Here is a 21,364-nt window from a genome sequence, read left to right on the forward strand (position 1 = left end):
GCCTCTAAGGGCATTACTGCCAATAAACCATCACTCTTCAGAAGGCCATTAGCATGGATTTCTGAAGAATTGTTGACAGCTGAGTCTGCCAGATAATCACAGGGTGTTGGAGCTGGGTCCTGCCCACAGGTGGGAGAGCCATATCTCTTCCTGGAAAGGCAAAGGAATAAGGCTTGAGGCTCTGCAGATGGAGGGCACTTCAGTTGGAGTGGAGTTCTTGTAGTCAGGACACTGCTAACTCAGATGTTATTTGTGCAGAAGTGGACAAGGGACCTTCTGCATCACTGGACCCTCACGGCTGAAGTGCCAGATCTACTGCTATGGCCACACTTATTTCAGTGTTTAGTTACTTCCCTGCAGCTCACACAGATGTATCCTCAAGCACTATGTTCACAGCACTGGCTAAAGTGCAACCTGTCAGAGGTTCTTGCAGGCAGAAGCTCCAGCGTGCATCAGCAGCTGCAGGGCTCACCAGTCTCACTCTTCTCAAAAGCTGCCACTTTACAAATATTAAATGAAAAATTTCACCTAACATCTTCTGTTATTGCTGATGACACCTTTTCTGCAACAAGCAGAACTGAGCTCTTCATCTTCCTGCTTTCCACAAATGTTTGAGTTGGTCCTTTCCTTTGGATTATTTTGGAACACATGTATCCAAGGAACTTCTACAACTCCATAAGATCATAGAATCGCTAAGGCTGGAAAAGACCACTAAGAAGATCACAGCAGTCCAACCATCAGCCCATCCCCACTATTCTCACTAAACATGTCCTCAGTGCCACATCCACACAGTTCTTGAATACCTCCAGGGACAGTGACTCTACCACCTCCCAGGACACTATTCATAACAGAAGAAAGATTTCGTAGAGTGTTTTTCACAAGTCTGCAGTGTGTAGGAAATACATTAGGGGAATTTAATACCCACAGCTGAAGAGGTATTTGTAAACTTCAGTAGTGGCATATTTATACCTAAGCTCTTCTGTGGATCTAAACCTGCCTGCATGCTCGTAGCTGCACATTACTGTGGATGTATTTGGGCTTGAAAGCATTAAAGCCAAACTTCTCAAACTCTACTGCCTAACTTAGACATCTTCTTCCCACCTGATGTAAATACCAGAAGTTCTTTTTAATTCCTGAAGAAGAGCAAGCTCCAAATTCTGTAGCTGCAGGTGCTGGACTGAGCATACTCCCTGCCCATCCAGATGACTATCATGCTAATAGCTTATTGCCTGCCTGTGGGCAGCTTTGCTGTTACATCTGGCAGCACGTAACCTGTCAGGCCTATTCAAAGCAGTACTCCTAGGAGTGTACTTCAGTCATGCTCACGTCCTTTGCTGAGTAACCCCTATCTCAGATTTGTGAGAGAGGCCTTGAGCTGGAAGAACAGACAGGATGGGGAAAGGCGAACCCTGGGGCTCTATCAACTGCCTCCCAAAATGGGCACGTTTCTGGGCTGCATGGTTCTATCCTTCTACTGCATCTGCCCAAACCAAAGCTTATTCCAGCTTCCACTCTCTCTACTTCTATATCCATGGTCACAGCCAGAAGGTCCCACAGGCTCTGGCATTCCTGTGACCACAGCAGTAACAGTCAGTTTGTAGTTTTTTGCTCTTGTGCACCATTAAGAAGGTGCTAGATAATTTAAGTAACTTCAAGCACTGTCCAAATCCACACCTACTCTTGGTCCGAAGAATTACAGGTAAAAAATATAGGGGCTCCTAACGCTCTGTGTGTGAATCACAGAATCATGAAATGGCTTGGGTTGGAAGGGACCTCAAGGATCATGAAACTCCAAGCCCTGCACTGCAGGCAGGGCCACTTACCTCCACATTTAATACTAGACCAGGCTGCCCAGGGTCCCACTCAACCGGGCCTTGAACACCTCCAAGGACAGGACACCCACAGCCTCTCTGCGCAGCCTGTTCCAGCACCTCACCACTCTCATAGTAAAGAACTTCCCCCTGACATCCAACCTAAACCTTCCCTCCTTCAACTTAAAACTATTTCCTCTAGTCTTGCTATAATCAAAGAGTTGACTTCCCTCCTGTCTGTAGGTTCCCTTTAGATACTGGAAGGCTGCAATGAGGTCACCCTGCAGCCTTCTCTTCTCCAGGCTGAACAAGCCCAGCTCCTTCAGCCCATCTTCATAGGGGAGATGCTCCAGCCCTTTAATCATCTTTGTGGCCCTCCTCTGGACCCTCTTCAACAGCTCCCCATCTTTTTCGTCTTTTCTTGCCCATAGGCAGACAGTAACACAGCCCACATCACAGCAGCAGCCCAGCCCCACAGCCCAGCAGCCGCCCCTTCCGCCGGCAGCCCCGCCTCCTCCTCCCGGCAGTCCCGGCCGGCATGGCGGCGCCCAGCGCTTAGGTTTGCACGTGTGATCCGCACCGCTGGGCTCGAGTCGCCGCCATGAAGAGCAAATCCTCGGCTCACAAGTCGGGGAACACGCACCGGGTGAGCGTCCGCCTCGCCGGACCGGGTGGCAGCCGGGGTTGGGTCTCTGGGTTTTCGTCTTTGGTCTGCATTGAGCAGCGGTGCCGCTGTGCAGGGACGGAGGGCTCCCAAAGGGCTCTCTGTGCTGCAGGGGAGGTGCGGCTGCTGGCTCTGCCAGGCTAACAGCATGTGTGTCCTTTTGTTTTACAGTTTCTTACATTCTCGGAGCGTTTAAGTAATGTTAATATCGATATTATTCATCGGATTGACAGAACTGGCAGCAGCGCTGAGGTGAGAACAGCAACAGCAGTCTTTTTCTGCTACACCTCACTCCACAAGTAGATGCACACCCTGAAAGATAATGCTTACGTTTTCCTCTGGGGAAGTATTAGACAAAACGACCCTTCCATGAGTCTCTTTATAAAGTTTCATGTCCTGTTTTGTTCCTTTCTTCTTTTGGAAACGCTTTTCAGATTGACAGTGTTACCCTGATTGCTACCAGGTAGTGAGTGGGCCTGTGGGTGACCATCAGCAGTCCTAGGCCCTGTCCTGTAAAGGATTAAGGGTGCTGAGTAGGTGCAGTACTCGCAGGGAAGTTGGACCAGCACCTTTAAAAGTGCTTTCCAGCTCTTTATAGATGATTAAAAAAATAAATGAATAAGAAATCATCTGTGTGTCTTGCAGATCATCACTCTGAATACAGCTCATTGCACCTCATTGTCTCCCAGCCTGCTGGATTGTTTTTCTAAGCTTCCCACAGAATAGCTGTAAGGATGCCACAAAAAAACTGCAAAGCATTTCTTTTCTAGCTTCTGGGTGGCTGTAGTTCAGCATCTTAGATTATCAAGTCCAGTCAACATAAGTCTAAAAAGCAATTAAGCAAGTCTTGTCTATGTTAAAATGTTTCTTGAACGTGGAAATGAAGGATTTATTTCCAGACAAATCCTGTAGCACCCTTTGGATGGAACTCATCAAGGTTTCTTAGATATTCAAAAAACATTTGAAGCACTTGATAGGTCTTTTCACTAGAGTGTGTCATCTTTACTGGCTATATCCATGAGAATTGGTGAGCTGATATTTTGTCTTTGTTTTGACAGGAGGTTGAAACCTACTTTTATGAAGGACTACAGAAATGGAGGGAACTGAACCTCACTCAGCATTTTGGTACCTCATTTTTATTTGTTGATATCTTCTGCTTGTTCTGGAGTGTTAAATACATTTCTTCTGCATCTAGAGCAGACTGAGAAAGTTTCTGTAGATTGGGTTTTGAATTGGGCTTTGAGAGCCATTATCTTATTGACATCCTGCATGTTCACTGGACTATAGTTTTCATGATTTCTCTTTAATGCTTTGAACAGTGCAGTTCTACAAAGAAGTGGCCAACAAATGCCAGTCCTTCAACCAGCTGGTCTATTACCAGAGTGCTGTTGTGCAGAGCTTGAAGACACATTTGCAGGTCAAAGCCAGTCTTGCATATCAACCACTGTTAGAGTAAGTATATGGTGATAAATCATAGAATCATTCAAGTTGAGAAAGACCTCTAAGATCATCTACTCCGACCATCAAGTCATTATCACCATGCCCACTAAGCACATACCTCAATTCCACATTCACATGTTTCTTGAACACCTCCAGGGACAGTGACTCCACCCCCTCCCTGGGCAGCCTTTCTGAGTACTTGAACACTCTTTTGGAGAATAAATTTTCCTTAGTATCTATCATGAACCTCCCCTGATATAGATTAAGGCCACTGTCTCATCCTGCCACTGTTACCTGGGAGAAGAGATAACTCCACCTTGCTGTCATCTCCTTTCAGGGTATTGAAGATGTCACTAAGGTCTCCCCTCAGCCACTTCCACTGTGAAAAGCCTTTATTTTTTCAGCTGCTCCCCATCAGACTTGTGCTTCAGCCTCTTCATAGCTCAATTGCTTTTCTCTGGACATGTTCCAAGGCCTCCATGCCTTTCTTGTAGTGAGGGGGCCAAAACTTAACGCAGCACTTAAGATGTGGCCTCACCAGTGCCATGTACACAGAGATTATCACGTCCCTGCTTTTGCTGGCTGCAGTATTTCCAATACAAGCTGCGGTGCCATTGGCTCATGTTCAGTCAGCTGATACCCCAGACCCCTTTCTGTGAAGCAGCTTTCCCCAAACCTCTCCCCCAAGCCTGTAGCATTGACTAGGGTTGTTGTGACCAAGGTGCAGGGCTTAGCACTTGATCTTGTTGAACCTCATACAATTGGACTTAGCCCATTGATCCAGCCCAACCAGATCCCTCTGTAGGGTCTTCCTACCCTTCCTTCCTTCAAACTTGGTGTCATCTGTAAATTTACTGAGGGTGCACTAAACCCCCTTGTCCAGATCACCAATAAAAATAGTAAACAGGATGGGCTACAATACTGACCCCTGAGGAATGCTATTAGTGACTGGTCACCAGCTGAAGCCTGATGATATTACAAATAATCCCAAGTCTTGTTCTGAGTGTTCTTTATATTTTTTTGTACATGAGCAAGGTATAGCAATGAGATACCCAAAGTGGTCATATTTCCCTGGTAGTGCTTTATGATCCTAGGTCTTAAGAAAACAACACATTAGTGACCGTCAGACAGAACATCAACCATGTGCTTTGGTTGATGTTGATCATTTTTGTTTGGTTGATCCATTTTTCTTGTTTAATGTTATCTGCTTGAATTACTTTAAAATTGTTGCCATCCACAGCTGCTTACAGATGAAGTTTAAGTAAAGATAAAACACAAGTAACACTGTCCATCTTTCCAAAAAGATTGTGCTCAACTGCAAGAAATGCTTGGCTGGCTTTTTTATTGATTTAAAAAAATACTAATACTGATAAAATGTCTGAATCAGTCTAGTGGTGCAGCTGGCTCGAGATCTCCAGGGTGATTTCTATCCTCACTTCCATGACTTCTTCGTGGCTATCACCAAGTTGCTGGATACGCAGGACACAGAGCTGCTGGAATGGGCTTTTACCTCTCTTTCCTATCTCTACAAGTACTTGTGGAGACTGATGGTGAAGGACATAAGCAACATATATAGGTAAAAGCTGTTTTTAATTAATTAAAAAAATTAATTTCTGTCTTGATTGGCATCTGTTAAATGTTACAGGAATGCGAGTGCTGTACAAATATATGGCTTAGTGCCTTAGTATACTTGTTAGCATGCTTTCTCTGCTTTCTAGGATAAAGCATTGTTATCCTATGCAACTCATTGAGATCCTGCTGACTGGGGCACTGTATAGGAGGATGAGTGTGCGTTGATCTGCTGTTTTCAGCACTCATGCTTCTTCTGGTGTGATGGGTACAGGTGGTGATAGGAGAGGAAGCAGCTACCAAGGCTGGGTAAACAAAGCTCAGAAAGGCATTGGCAGCTTAGACAAGTCTAAATTCAACACAGGTCTCTTGAGTACCTGTCAAATATGTCAGTCTTATTTGTATTGTTTCTGTCTTTTCCAATTGCAGACACTTAGACATACAACATGAAATGAATTCTTTTGAGTCTTTGATTGCTGCTGTTGTTGCTTTTTGACTTTCATGTTCTTCCTGTCTGTTTAGTGAGAGAGCAGACAGACTACGTTGTATGTAGTGTAACTTCTTGCCACAGGATTCTAGGCGTGTAGAGTTGGGTGCAATCTCAGAAGGAAATTTGCCAAGCTTGAGGGAATTTCAAGTGCACAGGAAGCAATTCTGGCTTGAGGAGTCCCTGAGATGCAGGTGGTTGAAGGCTGTTTTTGTATGCGCTTGCCCTCCTTAAATTTTTCCCAGGCATCTGCTCCTGACTGCTTGTAGCAACTGAAGCTGTGCTGGATGGACTGTGTTCTGCCCCATGATGGCTGCTTGCTCACTATTATGCTGCAGTGGTAGCAGCTTTCTTCTTTTATGCCCTAGCCAGTGGGTCCATGCTGCTTCCTACCAGTGTGAATTCAGAACAGATGGAGCAAAAGATGGGTTACAGATTTCTTCCCTAACCCAGCAAAAGCTGTCAGGCATATTGCAAAAACATCTGCTTCGCTGTGAATCTGAGGCACCATGCTCTGCGCTTAACATGTGCTGAGCTACTTGCAACTGTCACTGGTGTTTACCAAAGAACTGCAAACACTTGTCACTCCTCTCAGTAGTGTTTTTGGAAAGTCTACATGCACAGGAGAGCTTGTTGGCTCATCTGAAATACAAACGTGGCATATCAAGTAAATTTTAGTTTAACTAAGTGCTGCTGAGTGTATCTATTGAAGATTTTGTTGCTGCAGTTAGATCTGTATGGATCCAGAGTTGTTACAGGTATCCAGGCTTCAGCTTAAGTTGCCTGGTGTTGTTATTTGATCTTAATACAGCTCTCTGTATGGGACAGAATGGAATTAAGGAGGGTATCTGCCATCCCTAGGCGGAAGTCTTCTTGGTGCTTCTAAAACATGGCAATGTAAACTGAAATCATAATTTTTAAAGCCGGTTGGTGGCAGTTCTTGCACAGCCTTTAAGACAATTTATTACTGTGTTTCTTTTTAGCCTCTACAGCACCCTGCTGGCTCATCACAAGCTTCACATCAGAAACTTTGCTGCTGAAAGTTTTGTGTTTTTAATGAGAAAGGTAAGTGAGGTTGTTTGTACCTTGACACACTCCCATGTGTGTCAATATGGCTCAATATATGAGTTTTCTGTAAAGGAGGGTTTTCAAGGCCTGAACAGGCATTCTGCATGTTCCTGAGTTGTTGTTTTCAGTGGGTGTTTTGCTAAGTATGTCACGGAGTACATATCAGCAGTGGCAAATAGAGACTGTAACACTCTGTTTTAAGAGCAGCTAAACCAAATGTTTGTAAGCATTTGTTTAGTTGTTTTCAGAAGTAAATGAACCTCAGGTCCTCTAGCACAGAGGCTTTAAAAATCTATGAGCAGAAATCCTTGCAGTATTCCCAGGTGTTATTATAGTTTGGATAACTGGATTCTGCTTTCAGCTGATGGACGTATGCTTCCACACCAGAATGCTGACTTTTGTGTTTCAGTTGGGACTAACTGAGCAGTGCATTTATGCACATGCTGACCTCTAAAATGGTAAGAATAACCAAAAGGACATATTTCAGCTTCTGTGGCCTCACCATGTCCTTGGTGGTTGCAGAAATGATGAGTTGGAACAGGGGTAGAAAGGCATGACTTAGAAGTGCGGTGTAGTGCTATGGAGCTGTTGAATTGCCTCTGTCCATCTTGTAGCTCATAGAAGTTGACTTTTTTCTTTCCTCCTGTGTTTTGTAGGTTTCTGATAAAAATGCCCTCTTCAACTTGATGTTCCATGACCTGGGGGAGCACCCCAAGAAGGTGGAAGGTGTGGGACGGCTGCTTTTTGAGATGTGCAAGGGTGTTCGAAACATGTTTCACTCTTGCACAGAAACGGTAAAGACCAGAAGAAAAGAAACTTGGTTTAATGGTTCTCCAAGGGAGCACTGGGTGAAACCTTGTTCCCTTCTCTGGGCACTTAGTGATAAACATGCTGTTTATTATTTAAAAGGATCAGAAAGCCAATTTCTAAAATCCTTTTTTTGAGATGGATTGTTTTTTAAGCATTCCTATATGATATCACTGTGTATTAAAACAGTACTGCTTGCTAAAAGTATACATATTTTACACCCTCTAGGAGAATCTGAAGACAATTCAGATTTTAAGCGATAACCTAATGTTTTTTCTGCAAATCATTCTAGAGAGAATAGAGATCACTGATATATAATAGTATCTTGCCCCAACTGATTTTAGGATTTTGTTTTATTTTTTGATTTGTTAGATTTCTTTTCTGAAGTTGTGATATTCCTGTACAGGCTCTGAAATTAATTCTGGTAAAGCTGGGACCTGTTACTGAAGAGGAAACTGAACTACCCTGGGTAACAATTGGAGAAGCCTTTGAGCAGATGATCAGATCAGCTGCAGTGCATATACATAGGGAGCATTTTGACATTGTTTTCAAGTGCCTGAAGGTATGCTTATTTCTTTGTTTTTTTTTTTTTTTTTGGCTTCTGTTCATGAGAGATTGAAGAAAAGCTGTGTGTACTTAACCAAGAAGACTGTTTCCTGTTAGACCAGAATTGGAAACATTCACTTGAGTGTCATATGTATGGGAAAAAAATCCGTCCTTTTTTTGCAAATCTGTAGTGACGCAGGTGGCTGTGCTACCCTGTGAGTGGGAAGGAAACTACTGTGGATGAGATTTGGAACTTAGTCCCACATCTGGGCAAGGAGTGTTTGCTGAGCTTTCCTTATGTTCTGCTGAATCAGATCTACTGGTGGTTCCAAAGCAGCTTTGTAATGGTGAATTGAAAGCTTCTTTCCCTCCAGTTCTTTGATGTAAAGAGACTTGAGCTGTACTTGAAAAGCCAAGTTTAAGACTCAGAGTCAAGTCCTGCAAGTCAAAGTGTGTATTTTCTGTTTGTGCATTACCATGTTGCATCATGATGGTTACACTCTGAGTTCTGAGGGAGGAGAGCTGAGTGCCATAGGCTGTGCTGGGTCAGGATGATGTAGAATAAGCAAAGGGCGCAGCAAGTGGGATTTACTTACTTGATCTCCATGTAGGTATTTTTTTCCTAAGGACTGGAATTTGCTAACAGAGATTGAAACCTGCAAATGATGTCGTATGCTGTCAGCTGTGTTCATCACAAGGGTGAAATGGGAAACTGGAGGAAATGCAAAACTAATTTAGGGCAGTCCTTCCAGCACTGAAAAATAATCCTATTTGTGTGACACTTGGACCTCTAACTTCCCCTAGTTTGAAATGGAAAAGTAAATGAAACAGGGTATGATCCTTTTTTTATGAAGTATTTTGTGTTTCTTTTATATTTAAACAGGAGTCACTCTTAAACTTGCAGAGCAAAATAAATAAAGTCAACTGCTCTGTGGCTTCAGAGCAGATGGAAAGGGTTCTGCGAGCATATCTGATCCTAGTGGAACATGCAAATGGATCCAAGATCTCACAGCCAGAAGAAGTCTGTCAGGTAAGTCAGACCATTGCTTTGCCTTGCCTGCCAGAGAAGTTTTTGTTTGAATCTGGAAGGTAGATGGTCAGCTGAAGCACTCTGAAACATTCCTGCTGCAGTAACAGGCTTAGGATTTGTGTTAAGTGAACAGAGAGGTTTATGGGGGAGTATTGCTACCTCTACAGTTCCATGAGAATTTTCCTCCATCATGTAATGCTCATGTAGTCTTCCTTCAAATAAGCAAGGGGAAAAGTGAGATGTTGCTGCTAGAGACCATGCTGTACTTTAATTCCTGCTGCTGTGCAGGAGAGCTAGGTGCCCCCAGTTTCTTGCCTGTGGTAGAGCAGTTCCACCAGACTCACATGTATTTGACCCTGTGGATTCAGCTTCAGATTTCATGCCTCCAAACTTTGATACTGCTGTTCGTATTCATTTTTGTGGTCTGAAGCTTAGAACTTAGAACCTCCTGCTAAAGGGACTGTCTAGGTCATTCAGACCAGACAATCCCTGTCTTATTACATGAGTACCAGTTCTCTCTCTTTTATTTCAGGTTTTAATAAAAATGTTACAGACACCAGATCTCTCGTCATCTTGCTGCAAGATCCTGCTGAACACCATTTCTGCTTTACTGCTGGCTGAGAATGTTCTCTTACCTGACTCTTTGACCAAAGACACTATTGAAAAGGTAACAAAGACTTCTTACTGGAGAAATACCAGAGTCCAGGATCTCTTTAGCAGCTCTATTTCAGGCTGGGCAACAGATTACAAGGTTCTCTTCATTTTTTTTTTTGCACTGAAAAGGGAGAAACTAAAATAATGCCTCCTATGGTCTTGGCACTCCTTGAGAGTCTTGCACAAACTGTTAGTGTGTTATAATAATGCCACCGTGACAGATGTATTTGCAATGAAAAACAGATCCTGCTTCAAACACTAACAACCTGTAGTAAAGACAGAGAACAGAGAGGGATTGTGTTCTGTTGTAGATTATGAAGCAGGTCAGTGAGTTGTACTTGATTGAAAAAGTATATTTTTCACAAAGTGGACAAACAGCGTGGCTTTGGCTTGTGAGATGGCTTGGGCAAATTTGACTTAGAAACTACAGGAGTAGGCAAATTTTGATATAACCATTGCTCCTGAAACAATGCCAGGATCAGTTTCATGCATTTTCATAAAGTGAAGCATAGGAGATTGATCAGAGATGCTGCTATGGAGTGCTCTGCTTTGGTTTTGCTGCTACAGTACATGATAATTTTGCAGTTTACACTGTAGGCCATAGTTGTACTGTGTATGTGAAAATATGTACAGAAAATAAAGGTGTCATGTGAATTGCAATTGGAAAATAAAGCTGTTGGGATTGTTTAGAGAAGATCATGTGGATTTCAGTGTTGGCTTTTGCTGAAATAGATTGGTTCTGCCTGTGTGTGGCAAGAGTCCAGTTTTGTTCAGGAGAGGAGATCCTTGAAACATTTGATTAAATTTGTGTGGGCTTCTGTTAATCTGAAGGAGGCTTAAAGCTGTCCTTATAATCTGAAGGGTCTGGGAAAGAAGTTCTGTGTGCATATCGCTGTGTTGCACATCTCAGTGTTGAAAAGCACTGATTCCATGTGCAAACAGGGATGGTTTCCATCTTGTTCCCTTGAGAATTATATAGATTGGCTTTCCCCTTTTGCAGCCACCTGTGGTGGAGTCATATATCAGGTTGTACACAGCAGGATTGCTGAGTTGAAAGACCTTGTAGGCCTGAGCTTCTTTCTAATGCTTATAGTATATTGTGCTGTAGTCAGAGAACTTTCAGCTTATGTTTTCCACATCACTTTAAAGATAAAGCTGAGCTGTCTTTGAGCAGAGGCAGTTTGGACTTCACAGAGTAATAAGATTCTATACATGAGCTGCTGCTGGAAATGGTATTGCTGTGTGTGGCTGGCTTAAAAACTTCTAGATGTGAATAGAAAGCCAGGCTGGGTGTCTAAGAGTTTAGAGCACGGCTGATAGATAAACAAGAAAAAATGTGCTATGGATAATGGAAACTTACATATAGGAAGTCTCATCTTAATCTGCTCCTGTCAACTTCTTTTGCATCCTGCAGGTATTTGGAAGTGGAATTGAATGGTGCTTTCTTTTGGACTTCTCTGAAGCAATGTTCACAATGAAGCAATTTGAGAGGGTAAGTGGAAGCTCTTGTGTGTTTTATTGCCAAAAGGTGTGTAAGATGCCATTGCGATGAGGACACCTGAACAGAAAAATCCTTCTACGAGTGGAAAATTAAGTCACTTAACTTTATTGAGGAGATGTTATGTAAATTTTTCGCATGATCTGGTTAGAATGAAAGAAGCTTTACTTATGCCATTGTGTCAGAACTTAGTGCTTGGGCTTGAACGGGCTATCTGTTTTCACAGAGGGAAGCTTATTTGCTGAGAAGTAAAGATGTGGGTTTGTTTTGGATAGGATGAGGGGAAAATAAGTGGAAATGAAAAATAAGGGATACCTGATGGAACCTGGAAATGGTGATCTGGGAGGTGTGGAATGAATTAAAGGGGGTGGGATATGAAAGCACAGTTGAACATCTGGAAGGTCCTAGCAAGATTTGTTTTCCTGGTAGCAGACTGAGTTTTTACCTCAAACTACTGTCCTGTCTCCAGTAACAGGATGTCTATGTGCTGATGACTTGGGGCACCAGAACTTATGAGAAATCTGGCGTTTTGGTGGCACATTTGTGCTTGGCTTCCTCTGTAGCTGATGTTATGTGCTCTTGTGGTTTTGATGACAGTTACAAAAACATTACTAAACTTTCATTTTTCTTTTTTTCCCCTTCAGCATTTTCTTCCATGCTTTCTAAAATACATTGAGCACTGCTTCTCTGGCACAGATGCACTTAGAAAGCATCAGGCAATGGCAATCCTGGCTAAACTCATTCTGGTGAAAGCAGAGCCTCCTACCGTTGGTTCAATGGCATTTGAAAAGTATCCTCTTCTTTTCACTGAGTCATCATCCATCAGGTGAGACTTCACAGGTTTAACAAACACTATATGTATCTGCATGGCTGCAGATCTGAAGGCTTGCAAGGTGATAACAATGGGATCCCATTTTCCTTTCTGAGGTGATGTTGTGATCAATGGTTCTGTGTCAGGGTGGAGACCGATCACAAGTGGTGGCCCTCAAGAGTCAGTCTTGGGACTGCATATAGCAGGGGGTGTTGAAACTGGATGATCATTGTGGTCCATTTCAACCCAGGCCATGCTATGATTTAAGAAGAGATACTGCTCTGGAAAGAATATCACTCATCAAGACTAACCTCCTGTCTGTGCCTCATCTTTCTTCCATGTATGAATACATCTTGTCCAGCAGCTTTCTGGAAGCAGTGCTGTAGTCTTGTCATAGAGCACATCTGGGTAATAATTAATCCAGATACAGCACTACGCTGGCACAGCTTGTCTGCTTCTGGGTGCAGAGCTAAGTTGACTGCAGCAGGGTGTTTGCTTTCCCACTGGAACCTCTTCAGAAAGATCTGAGTGACAGCAGTCAAACATAGAATGACCATTGCTAGGCTTATGATAATGACTGGTAATGATCACTCCAGCTCAAAACTTATGCCTGCTGAGAGTGGTTACTGATACTGACGTTTATGTAGGATTTTATCTTTCCTAAAAACAGTTCATTCTGTGGGTTTCCTTCTTTTTTTATGGAGTGGAGGTATCAAGGTTTTGGGAACAGAAGGCAGGGAGTCAAAAATTAACAAAATATATTAAACACAATTTTTCTCTTCTTAGATTTTTTTTTTTTTCCCTGTGGATTTTTCTGGATTTTCAGTGATATGGAATACACAGCTGAGAGGATGCTGCTCCTGCAATGTCAGTGTCTGTGCTAAACTTCCGTTGCTGCAGATTAAATCCATTGCTGCTTATCTTGTCTGCATGAAACACGCAGAATAGATTATTTCATCCTCTTTGCACCCAGCTTTTACAGATAACAGACTCTGATCATCAGAAACATCACAAATCGTTTCTGTGGACCAGCAATCGGAATTCCTTGAGGTTTATCTGATAACTTTTTTTCTTAAACCTCTATAATCATTTTTTATGATGTGTTTTGTTAGCTGCTTGCTTTCTTGAAGGGTGGAGCTCATGGAGCTTTCCAGCTGTGGTCTTGGAAGTGCTGAGTGAAATGGAAAAGTTGCTTTCCATGAGGTGTGAAATACTCCTGTTTATTTGTTCCAGTATGGTGTCAGCTCTTTGTGCCTGAAGATACAGCTTTGAGTTGAGCTGGGCTCAACTTAGGATTCCTTATAAGTCACCAAACTGTTAGCTAGCAGGTTATTTTCTATCTTCTGTTAATCTTTGCTAGTATCTGAGTTGTTAATAAGTAAGAATCACTCTGAATCCCAGAGATGACTCTCAGGTGCTTCTCACCTTAGTTGTGAGGATGTCCAAATGAGAACTAGACTCTTTTCTTCTAGAAAGGCTTTCAAAATTTAAAATAAAGACCTGAATTTATTGCATGGAAACACAGTACATTTATATCATGGGAGAAAAAGGAGCAGTCTCTGATGTGCAGGGGGTTTCATGGGTTGCTAAAAAGTTTTGATTTTATTTCTAGCTCTAATACAAGACAACAAACAAATAAAAGACAAGGAGGAAGGGCAGAAGTACCAGTGCTTGATTATGTGCTGTCTCTAATCCAGTTACCAGAGAATGAAGAAATCACTGACCTTTCACAGCCTTGGGTTGCCTTGGTTGTACTGCCGCATATTAGGTAAGGGATACTCTTAAGGTGCTATTGCTGTGTATTTCTGTAGTATTGCCTACTTCACCGTCTATCAAAAATCAGTTTACTAAGGCAAGCTCAAGAGTTATTAACCCTCGTTTGGGTAAACTGGAGTAAAATGGTAGAAGAAAAAGCTGTGTGGAAATACAGGGTCCATGGTAAAGTCAGGAGTGGGGTATCAATTTCTTGGTTACCTGCTCGTTTAAATTTAGTACACTGACATGTGGAGTTGTTCCTGACACATTTCTGTTTCTGTTTTTTAAGCACCATCCTTTCTAGGCAGAAGTGTTTTCAAAAATTTTATTATTGTATGACAGAAGGACTTGGAAAGAGACTGCTCTTCTGCAGCTTAAATTGTGACTCAGAAATAGCAAATATGGTTTGCTATTGAACCTCTCTTTAATTTAACATGAGATAGATGTGAAAGGAAATAATTGTATGTGTCTAGGTGTGAGTGTTAACATAGAGATAAAAGGCTTCCCATTTATTTTGAACAGACCAATGGACAAAGAAATGATCCTGCCCTGTGTGACAAGTTTTATAGATTCTCTGTTCACAGCCATTGACAAAGGAAGCCTATATAAAGGTCAGTTACTGTTAGTTCCTGTTCATTTGCTTTCTGTTGAGACCTGAGAGGGAGAATAAAAAAAGTAGTTTTGCTGATGACACATGAAAACATGAAAATGAATACCAATAGCTTTGTATAAAAATGTACTGAGCAGTAAAACTGGAAAAGCAGAGCCTGGGGAAAACACCCTCTGGGTAACAGTTCTGCAATGTTACTGGTAGCCATAATGGGGTGGCAGATGTTCCACGAAGTGGAGGGTGGACTGTCCAAACTGAAGCCTGATCAAGATAATAGAGAAGAAAAATTAGAATCATATAAAAAAGGATGGAAATCTTTCCAAACCAGATCCAGGCTGAAGCAGTCAAGTGAAGGGGAGACTATTGACTGACAAGCTCCAATTAGACTATTTTAAACCTATGGCTCAAATTTTGGGACCTTATCATCTCTGACATACGTGACAGCACCAGTAATGAAATGATGTATCCTCTCTCTGGGCATGGGTAACAGGTGGTTACAGGGACCCTGCTGGTTGTCTTCTATCACCAGCCAGAAAAAAAATAAATCTTTTAGCTTATCTTGTGTGGTACAGGGAAGTTGTTATTCAAAGTGATCTCAAACATTTGGCTTTGTCACAAAGTATGAGCGAGTACTGGAATGCCCCAGTTTCAGTGTTTTCTCTTCTGTGGGTTGAAAGGGCTTACCTGGAGCCTGGCCCCACTCCTTTGTAATCTCTTTAGTAACATTGCTGACTATATCTGCTAACTGGTTCTGCTGCTTTTTCCTTTCTAGTGTTTGTCAAGCATGGTTCTTTTTGATTTAGCTTATTCTTCCATCCTGTTTACAGGTTTTGCTTGCTTCCATGATTATGTGACTAGTAATTATTTACTATAGAAAGGGAATACCCAAACCTTTTTTGGATTGCATTCTTGGTGGTAGTGGTAGCAGCTCTGCACCAGCTCTGTGTGTGCTCAAGAAGAGGCATGTTGCCATTTCCTCCTTCACTGCTAAACAAACGATAACAAATGCAATGTCAGTCCTATGTCTCTTTCTTCTGTTACCCTGTACTACACTTCCTTACCTTCCTTCCAAACTGGTATTTCTGGGCACTTTGTCCATCTTTTGCATTCCCTCCATGATCTCTTCAACAACTTCACCTTATAATAGGACTCCAGTCTCTTCTCATTGCCTGTGCAAGGTGCACCCAGCCATGTGCTCCCTGTTGGCTCTTCTTGGTCAGAGAAATACTTGAATTGGCCTGAGGTACTGTGCATGTCCCAGAGCCAGGTGGTTTTGTGAAGTTGCTTGGGAGGGCAGAAAAGCGGGTATGGAAGCTGGCATAAAGCTCAGGAAGAGACAAAAAAAAAGTAATTATTTTTTTTGAACAACCCAGTTGCCAACTTAAGGCTGGCAGGGAACTGAATTGCCCTTACCCTTCTTGCCTGGAAGGGCTTTGAGTGACCTGTACTGTTGGGAAACCCCCTATCCCCAGAGGAGGCTAGAGATTTATGAAGAGGGTGCTGCTGCTATAACAGTATTTGGTAAACCCAGCATCCACTCAGCAATGGGAATTCAGCCTTTAAGTGCATGGGACAGCTTTGAAGATCTCATACAGGGAGTGCCTCTTGTGTTCCTCTGGCACTGACTGTGGTGCCTGCAGGATTGTTTCTCATTTCTCACTTCTCTCTCCCAGCTGCTGTTGCACAGCAGATTTCCCCGTCCTTTCAAACTTTGCCATGTAAGACCAATACAGCCTTTTGTAGCATAAGGCCAAGGCTGCTGTGACAGCACTTAGTTAGCTCCAGACTTCATCTCCGTCTGTGCAGGTGTGATGGAGGCAGATGCAATCTGGCAGCTGCACATAGCCTTCAACAGTGGTGTGCTAGAGTAGACGTTCACTTTGTTAGCCAGAGAAACGTTTCCTTTATGAGTTATAAATGTTAGAAAATACACATATCAGTTCTGGAATCCATGTATTACTCTATTTCTGTGACTAGCTATTTCAGGAGGGGCAATCACCTTGCAAGCACAAGTCGTTGAGACCCGAGTAAACATACATACTGTTCTTGTTCTCTCTGCTCCAGGAAGCCTGTTTGTGGCCTGCCAAGCTGTAAGTACTCTTCTCAGTTTGACAGAGTCTTCTGAAGTACTCCATTTGTTGCCTGTGGAGCGTGTCAAGAACTTGGTGATGTAAGTAAGCTCTGCTTGTTCTCTGATTCTCAGAGATTTTCCTTCATATGGCAAAGACTTGACTTGCCTTTAACGTAGAAGCATGTTCATGCTTTTTATGAGTTTTCTGCTCTGTTAAACTAGCATGTTGCTTCAGTATTGTGGTAATCTGAGGTAGGCACTATTTAAAGAACTGTATAGGTCTAATACCTGTTTGATGGTATTTTCTCTGCAAACCCAGGCTGCAGCATAGTGTGTTAAAAATACTGCTTCTACATATCCTCATGTATGTTTGATTCATGGCAGGAGTATGCTTAGTTGTTGAGGTTTTTTTGTGTACTCAGTTTTATTTATTATAATTTCCTTCTACTTAAAACTAACACACGTAACTAAATGGCTTCATCTCCCATCATTGCTCTGCTTAGGGCATTTCCAAGTCTTTGATGGTCTGAGCTTCAAAACATCCTGCTTAGATAAGAAAGCATGCTGCCCATGTCTGGGAGTGATGGAGGCAGAACAACTTGCCCAGATAAAGAAGGAAGTCTGTTCATGGAGTTTCACTGTAGTGCTTTTGTGCCAGCTTTATGCTGGTTGTGTAAATCCCTCTTGGAGCAAGGGATGTTGGGTGGCATTAGGTTTCCCTGTGAGCAGGCAAGATTCGTGCTGACAGTAGAACTGATGTCCCACTTAGGCCCTATTGTTTCCTTTCCATTGCAGTTTATAACTAACCGGGCACCTAGGCAGCGCCAGCAGATTTGTTTCCTGAAGCTGTCTGTATGTGGGTCCAGCTGACCAGCCCCAGCTTGATAGGCCCAATTAGTACAAAGGGAGGAATCTCATGCCTCTCAGTCTGCTATGGGTCCTGTTTTTCAGGCTGTGTGCCAGTGTGTTGGTGAATTCTGGATTCACCAGCCTGAGATCCCTTAATGCTGTTATTGTCACTGCTGCCTTATTTTCAAATATCTGTATTGTTACAGTGCTCTCTGTATGCTCATAAAACACTCTCTTGTTTTAGCACTTTCCCTTCAGACCCATCAGCGTTGCTGCTGGCTGATCTCTATTACACAAGACTGGCATTGTGTGGCTGCCAGGAACCTCTTTCCCAAGGGAACCTAATGGACTTGTTTGAGAAGTTGCAGCCTAATATCTCCACTGGTATTTCCAAGGTAATCTGCCTTTTTATTTCTTTTTTCTTTTTTTTTTTTTTTTAACACATACTATATGGTTTGTATTTTACAAAGCAATTTAAGTAAGCTTGGTTAAAATGAAGAAGACTCTGAAGGAGTTGCTTCTGTAGCATTTGTTTAGATCTGTGTCCATTTCTAGGAGGCTGCTACAGGGCATGAGTTTGCAGAAGTTGTCTTAGCCCTGGGAGGCTTGTTTCTTCCCTAGAGATGAAGGCAGATCAGAAGTCTGCTGTATTCATTCTGTCTTGCCTGCTGAACCAGAGGAGCTCATCTGTTTCTCAGCTTTGCAAGAAACCTGGTGAAATCAACATCCTGTGCAAGACATTAAGCTCTGTGTAACTGTATGTGTCTGTATATGCAGCCTGCATTTTCCTGCGTGCTTCTGACATATGTTTCTACTTTGCACAGGTCCGACTCTTAACTGTCCGTATTCTAAACCACTTTGAGACTCCACCTTCTACAGTGATTGAGGTAGGGCTAAAGCTTAACATTTTGAATCAATCTGATCTTGGTGATTGTGAACTGTTTCCTGCTTTGCAGGAGCACAGCATGTTTCTGTCCAAGACTGTGCTCTGGTTTTTGCTTTCCCATTCCAGTATTATCTTTTATCCCTCTGCCCTCTAATGTTTTCACTTGTGTAAGTTCTGATCCCTAAGTGATGAAACCTGGAACAAACTTCTTGACTTTGTTTTCTGATTCAAAGTAGATCAGATTCTGTTTAGTGGTCTTGAGATACCTTTCAGTAAGAAAATCTAACAGAATGTGTGTCACTTGCTTGTTCAGAGTGATGGCACAGGGGACCTCCAGTCAGTATTTGCCATACTACTCCAAGCAGAGCTTGTGCCAGCAACAGTGAATGATTATAGAGAGAAACTTCTCCATTTGAGGAAACTGAGGTGTGATATAGTGCTGTCTGCAATACCAAGTGGATCTTTGCAGGAGGTAAGCAGTTTCTGTCAGTTGGCATTTGTCACATTCCCATATTCCAGTACTTCCAATCTGTGAATGATAGAGCTTTTAATAAGAGTTCATAAAAAAATGAATTAGATCCCAGATCATAGCTCTCGTTTGTCCTTGAGACTATTGTGTTTTTTTGAGCAGTGGTGGTATCTAGATAAATGGGCCGCAGACAGTTTGATCGGGTATTATGGAAAGGAGGACAACTCATTCTAGGGAGAAGTGAATTGTCAGCAAACATAAAATTGTGACCTTGCCACACACTCAGCCTGGTTCAACATTGGTAGGACTCCTTCTGGCCATTGGCAAACATAGCTTCTGGATCTTGTTGCAGGGCGATACTCTTGTCTTCCATCTGGCTGTTACATCGCCTGCACAATTGTGCAAAAAAAGCTCTCACCTCTCATTTTCTAGATGCTGGAAGGGTCACATGTCTACTAGTAAAACCTTTGTGGAGCAGGGGGTGGGAGGATTTATTTATTATTTTTATGGCTGTTGTAGTAGTTATATTTATTTATTAATGTATTGCCTTGACTTGTGTACTCCTCAGTGGAGGAGTTACAGGCTGCTCCATCTGCATTTAACATTGATTTACATAATTGGCTTTTGCACATTCATGGTGCACAGATGTGGTGGATAGATCTCAGTGCAGCTTAGAGTAAGCAGGATCTACAAATTTTATCACGTAGCTATGAGACAAAAAGTGATGTGTGTGACTTGATTCATTACAAGTAGTACTTCTGAGAATTTCTTAGATCAAAGTTTCTTCTTTGAGAAGAGGAAAGGTTAGAGGAGGTTGGTTGGTCTTTAACTGTTGTTTTTAATTTCTGAACAAGATGGTTCTATGTCATTCTAGGTGCCTCTTCGGTATTTACTGGGAATGCTTTATATTAACTTCAGCCCTCTCTGGGATCCTGTAATTGAACTTATAACGTGAGTATATGTGACTGGATGCTGCAGTCTCTGGTTGTTTCACAGAACAGTTTCTTCCAGTGAAGACTGAGGGCAATCTGATTGTGGTCTACAGCCTCTTTGCAAGAGGGAAATGCTGATTTCTCTGGTGACTGCAGCAGGGCCTGAGGGAACAGCATGGAACTGCTTCAGGGGAGGATCAGATTGGGTGTTAGAATAAGGTTTTTCATCAGATTGTTGTTGGACCCTGGCACAGGATCCCCAGGGAACTAGTCGCAGTCCCAAGCTGATGGAGTTCAAGGAGCATCTGGACAACGCTCTCAGACATATGGTCTGAGTTTTGAGTTATCCCTTGTGGGATATCAGCAGTTGACCTTTATGGTCCTTTTGGGTTACTTACAACTCAGGGTATTCTCTGGTGACTGTTCTGTGTATAAATAAGCTAAGGATAAAATGTCTGATTTGAAGAGATTTGTGAATGAGAGACTTGGTGTGAAATCATTCCAAATGGATTTGATCTCTTGTATTATAATCTATGTAGCGTGTTAGTTTTTAACTTAATTTTTTTTATTTTTTCTCACTATTAAAAGGAACTTGCAACAAACGTAGTTAAATAGCATCAGAGTTTGAGCCCAAGATAGCAAGATTTGATTAATGTTTCACAAATGCTCAAGAAACAGAATGTGCCTTTCAATTTTCTCATCTTCTGACTTGTTTGTACTTACTAGAAGACCTCTAAATTCTACTAAGGACTTGGGAAGTCTTACCATGGTGTCTGCTGAGCTGAATACTGAAGTAAATATCTCTGCTTTCAGCATGACGTTATCCCTTAGCTTTTTGTTTTTGCTTTTTTCCTCTGTTGTATTATTAGAAAGGACGAGATTTGTCCCATCAAACTATTGATTAATAAAATAATATTAAACCAGCTCTTCTAAAGATACATCCACACTAATTCTTCCTTTGGTTCTGTGTGATATTACTGTACAGAAGTCAGTGGAAAGCTCAAGAACATTTTTAGTCAGTTTGAGTTCATTTGAAGTCATGGGGTACAACCCACATTTTAATAATTGACATTTGGGATCCATGAGTGAGGGCAAGAAAGTACTACAGCTGTGTCCTGCAGATGTCCTATCTTTGGACACTCATTAAAGCTATAATCAAAGCCTCTGATTGCATTAGCTGTTTGCTTTGCTTGTTGTGTGGCTTTTTCTTTTGTCTTCTAATTTCATGCTCTTATGTTTTATTAGTTCTCATGCAAAGGAAATGGAGAATAAGCAGTTCTGGAAGGTCTTCTATGAACATCTGGAGAGGGCTGCTTCCTATGCTGGTAAGTCTCAGTTCCTAAGTGGCATCTTGACAGTAACCCAGTAATTGTGAAAGACACGTGACTGTGGTTTTATGTGTCCCAA

At 42.2% G+C, this 21,364-nt stretch overlaps 1 protein-coding gene across 1 annotated transcript in view; it reads left to right on the forward strand.

The window, feature by feature from the left end:
- Positions 1-2,305: 2,305 nt before the first annotated feature.
- The window catches only part of UTP20 (UTP20 small subunit processome component), a 56,023-nt gene continuing 36,964 nt past the window's right edge, over positions 2,306-21,364 (forward strand). The window contains exons 1-20 of the mRNA XM_015859223.2: positions 2,306-2,457; positions 2,647-2,727; positions 3,534-3,600; positions 3,795-3,927; positions 5,303-5,491; positions 6,955-7,036; positions 7,696-7,833; positions 8,253-8,408; positions 9,276-9,422; positions 9,955-10,089; positions 11,491-11,568; positions 12,219-12,400; positions 13,998-14,153; positions 14,663-14,751; positions 16,815-16,920; positions 17,915-18,065; positions 18,495-18,557; positions 18,870-19,028; positions 19,900-19,976; positions 21,203-21,282. Coding sequence (XP_015714709.1) covers positions 2,413-2,457; positions 2,647-2,727; positions 3,534-3,600; positions 3,795-3,927; positions 5,303-5,491; positions 6,955-7,036; positions 7,696-7,833; positions 8,253-8,408; positions 9,276-9,422; positions 9,955-10,089; positions 11,491-11,568; positions 12,219-12,400; positions 13,998-14,153; positions 14,663-14,751; positions 16,815-16,920; positions 17,915-18,065; positions 18,495-18,557; positions 18,870-19,028; positions 19,900-19,976; positions 21,203-21,282 — 2,314 coding nt within the window. The 5' untranslated portion in view covers positions 2,306-2,412. The remainder of the gene's footprint in view (positions 2,458-2,646; positions 2,728-3,533; positions 3,601-3,794; positions 3,928-5,302; positions 5,492-6,954; positions 7,037-7,695; positions 7,834-8,252; positions 8,409-9,275; positions 9,423-9,954; positions 10,090-11,490; positions 11,569-12,218; positions 12,401-13,997; positions 14,154-14,662; positions 14,752-16,814; positions 16,921-17,914; positions 18,066-18,494; positions 18,558-18,869; positions 19,029-19,899; positions 19,977-21,202; positions 21,283-21,364) is intronic.

The sequence above is a fragment of the Coturnix japonica genome, chromosome 1 (assembly GCF_001577835.2).
Source record: "Coturnix japonica isolate 7356 chromosome 1, Coturnix japonica 2.1, whole genome shotgun sequence".
In the NCBI taxonomy this organism is placed as follows: Eukaryota; Metazoa; Chordata; class Aves; order Galliformes; family Phasianidae; genus Coturnix; species Coturnix japonica.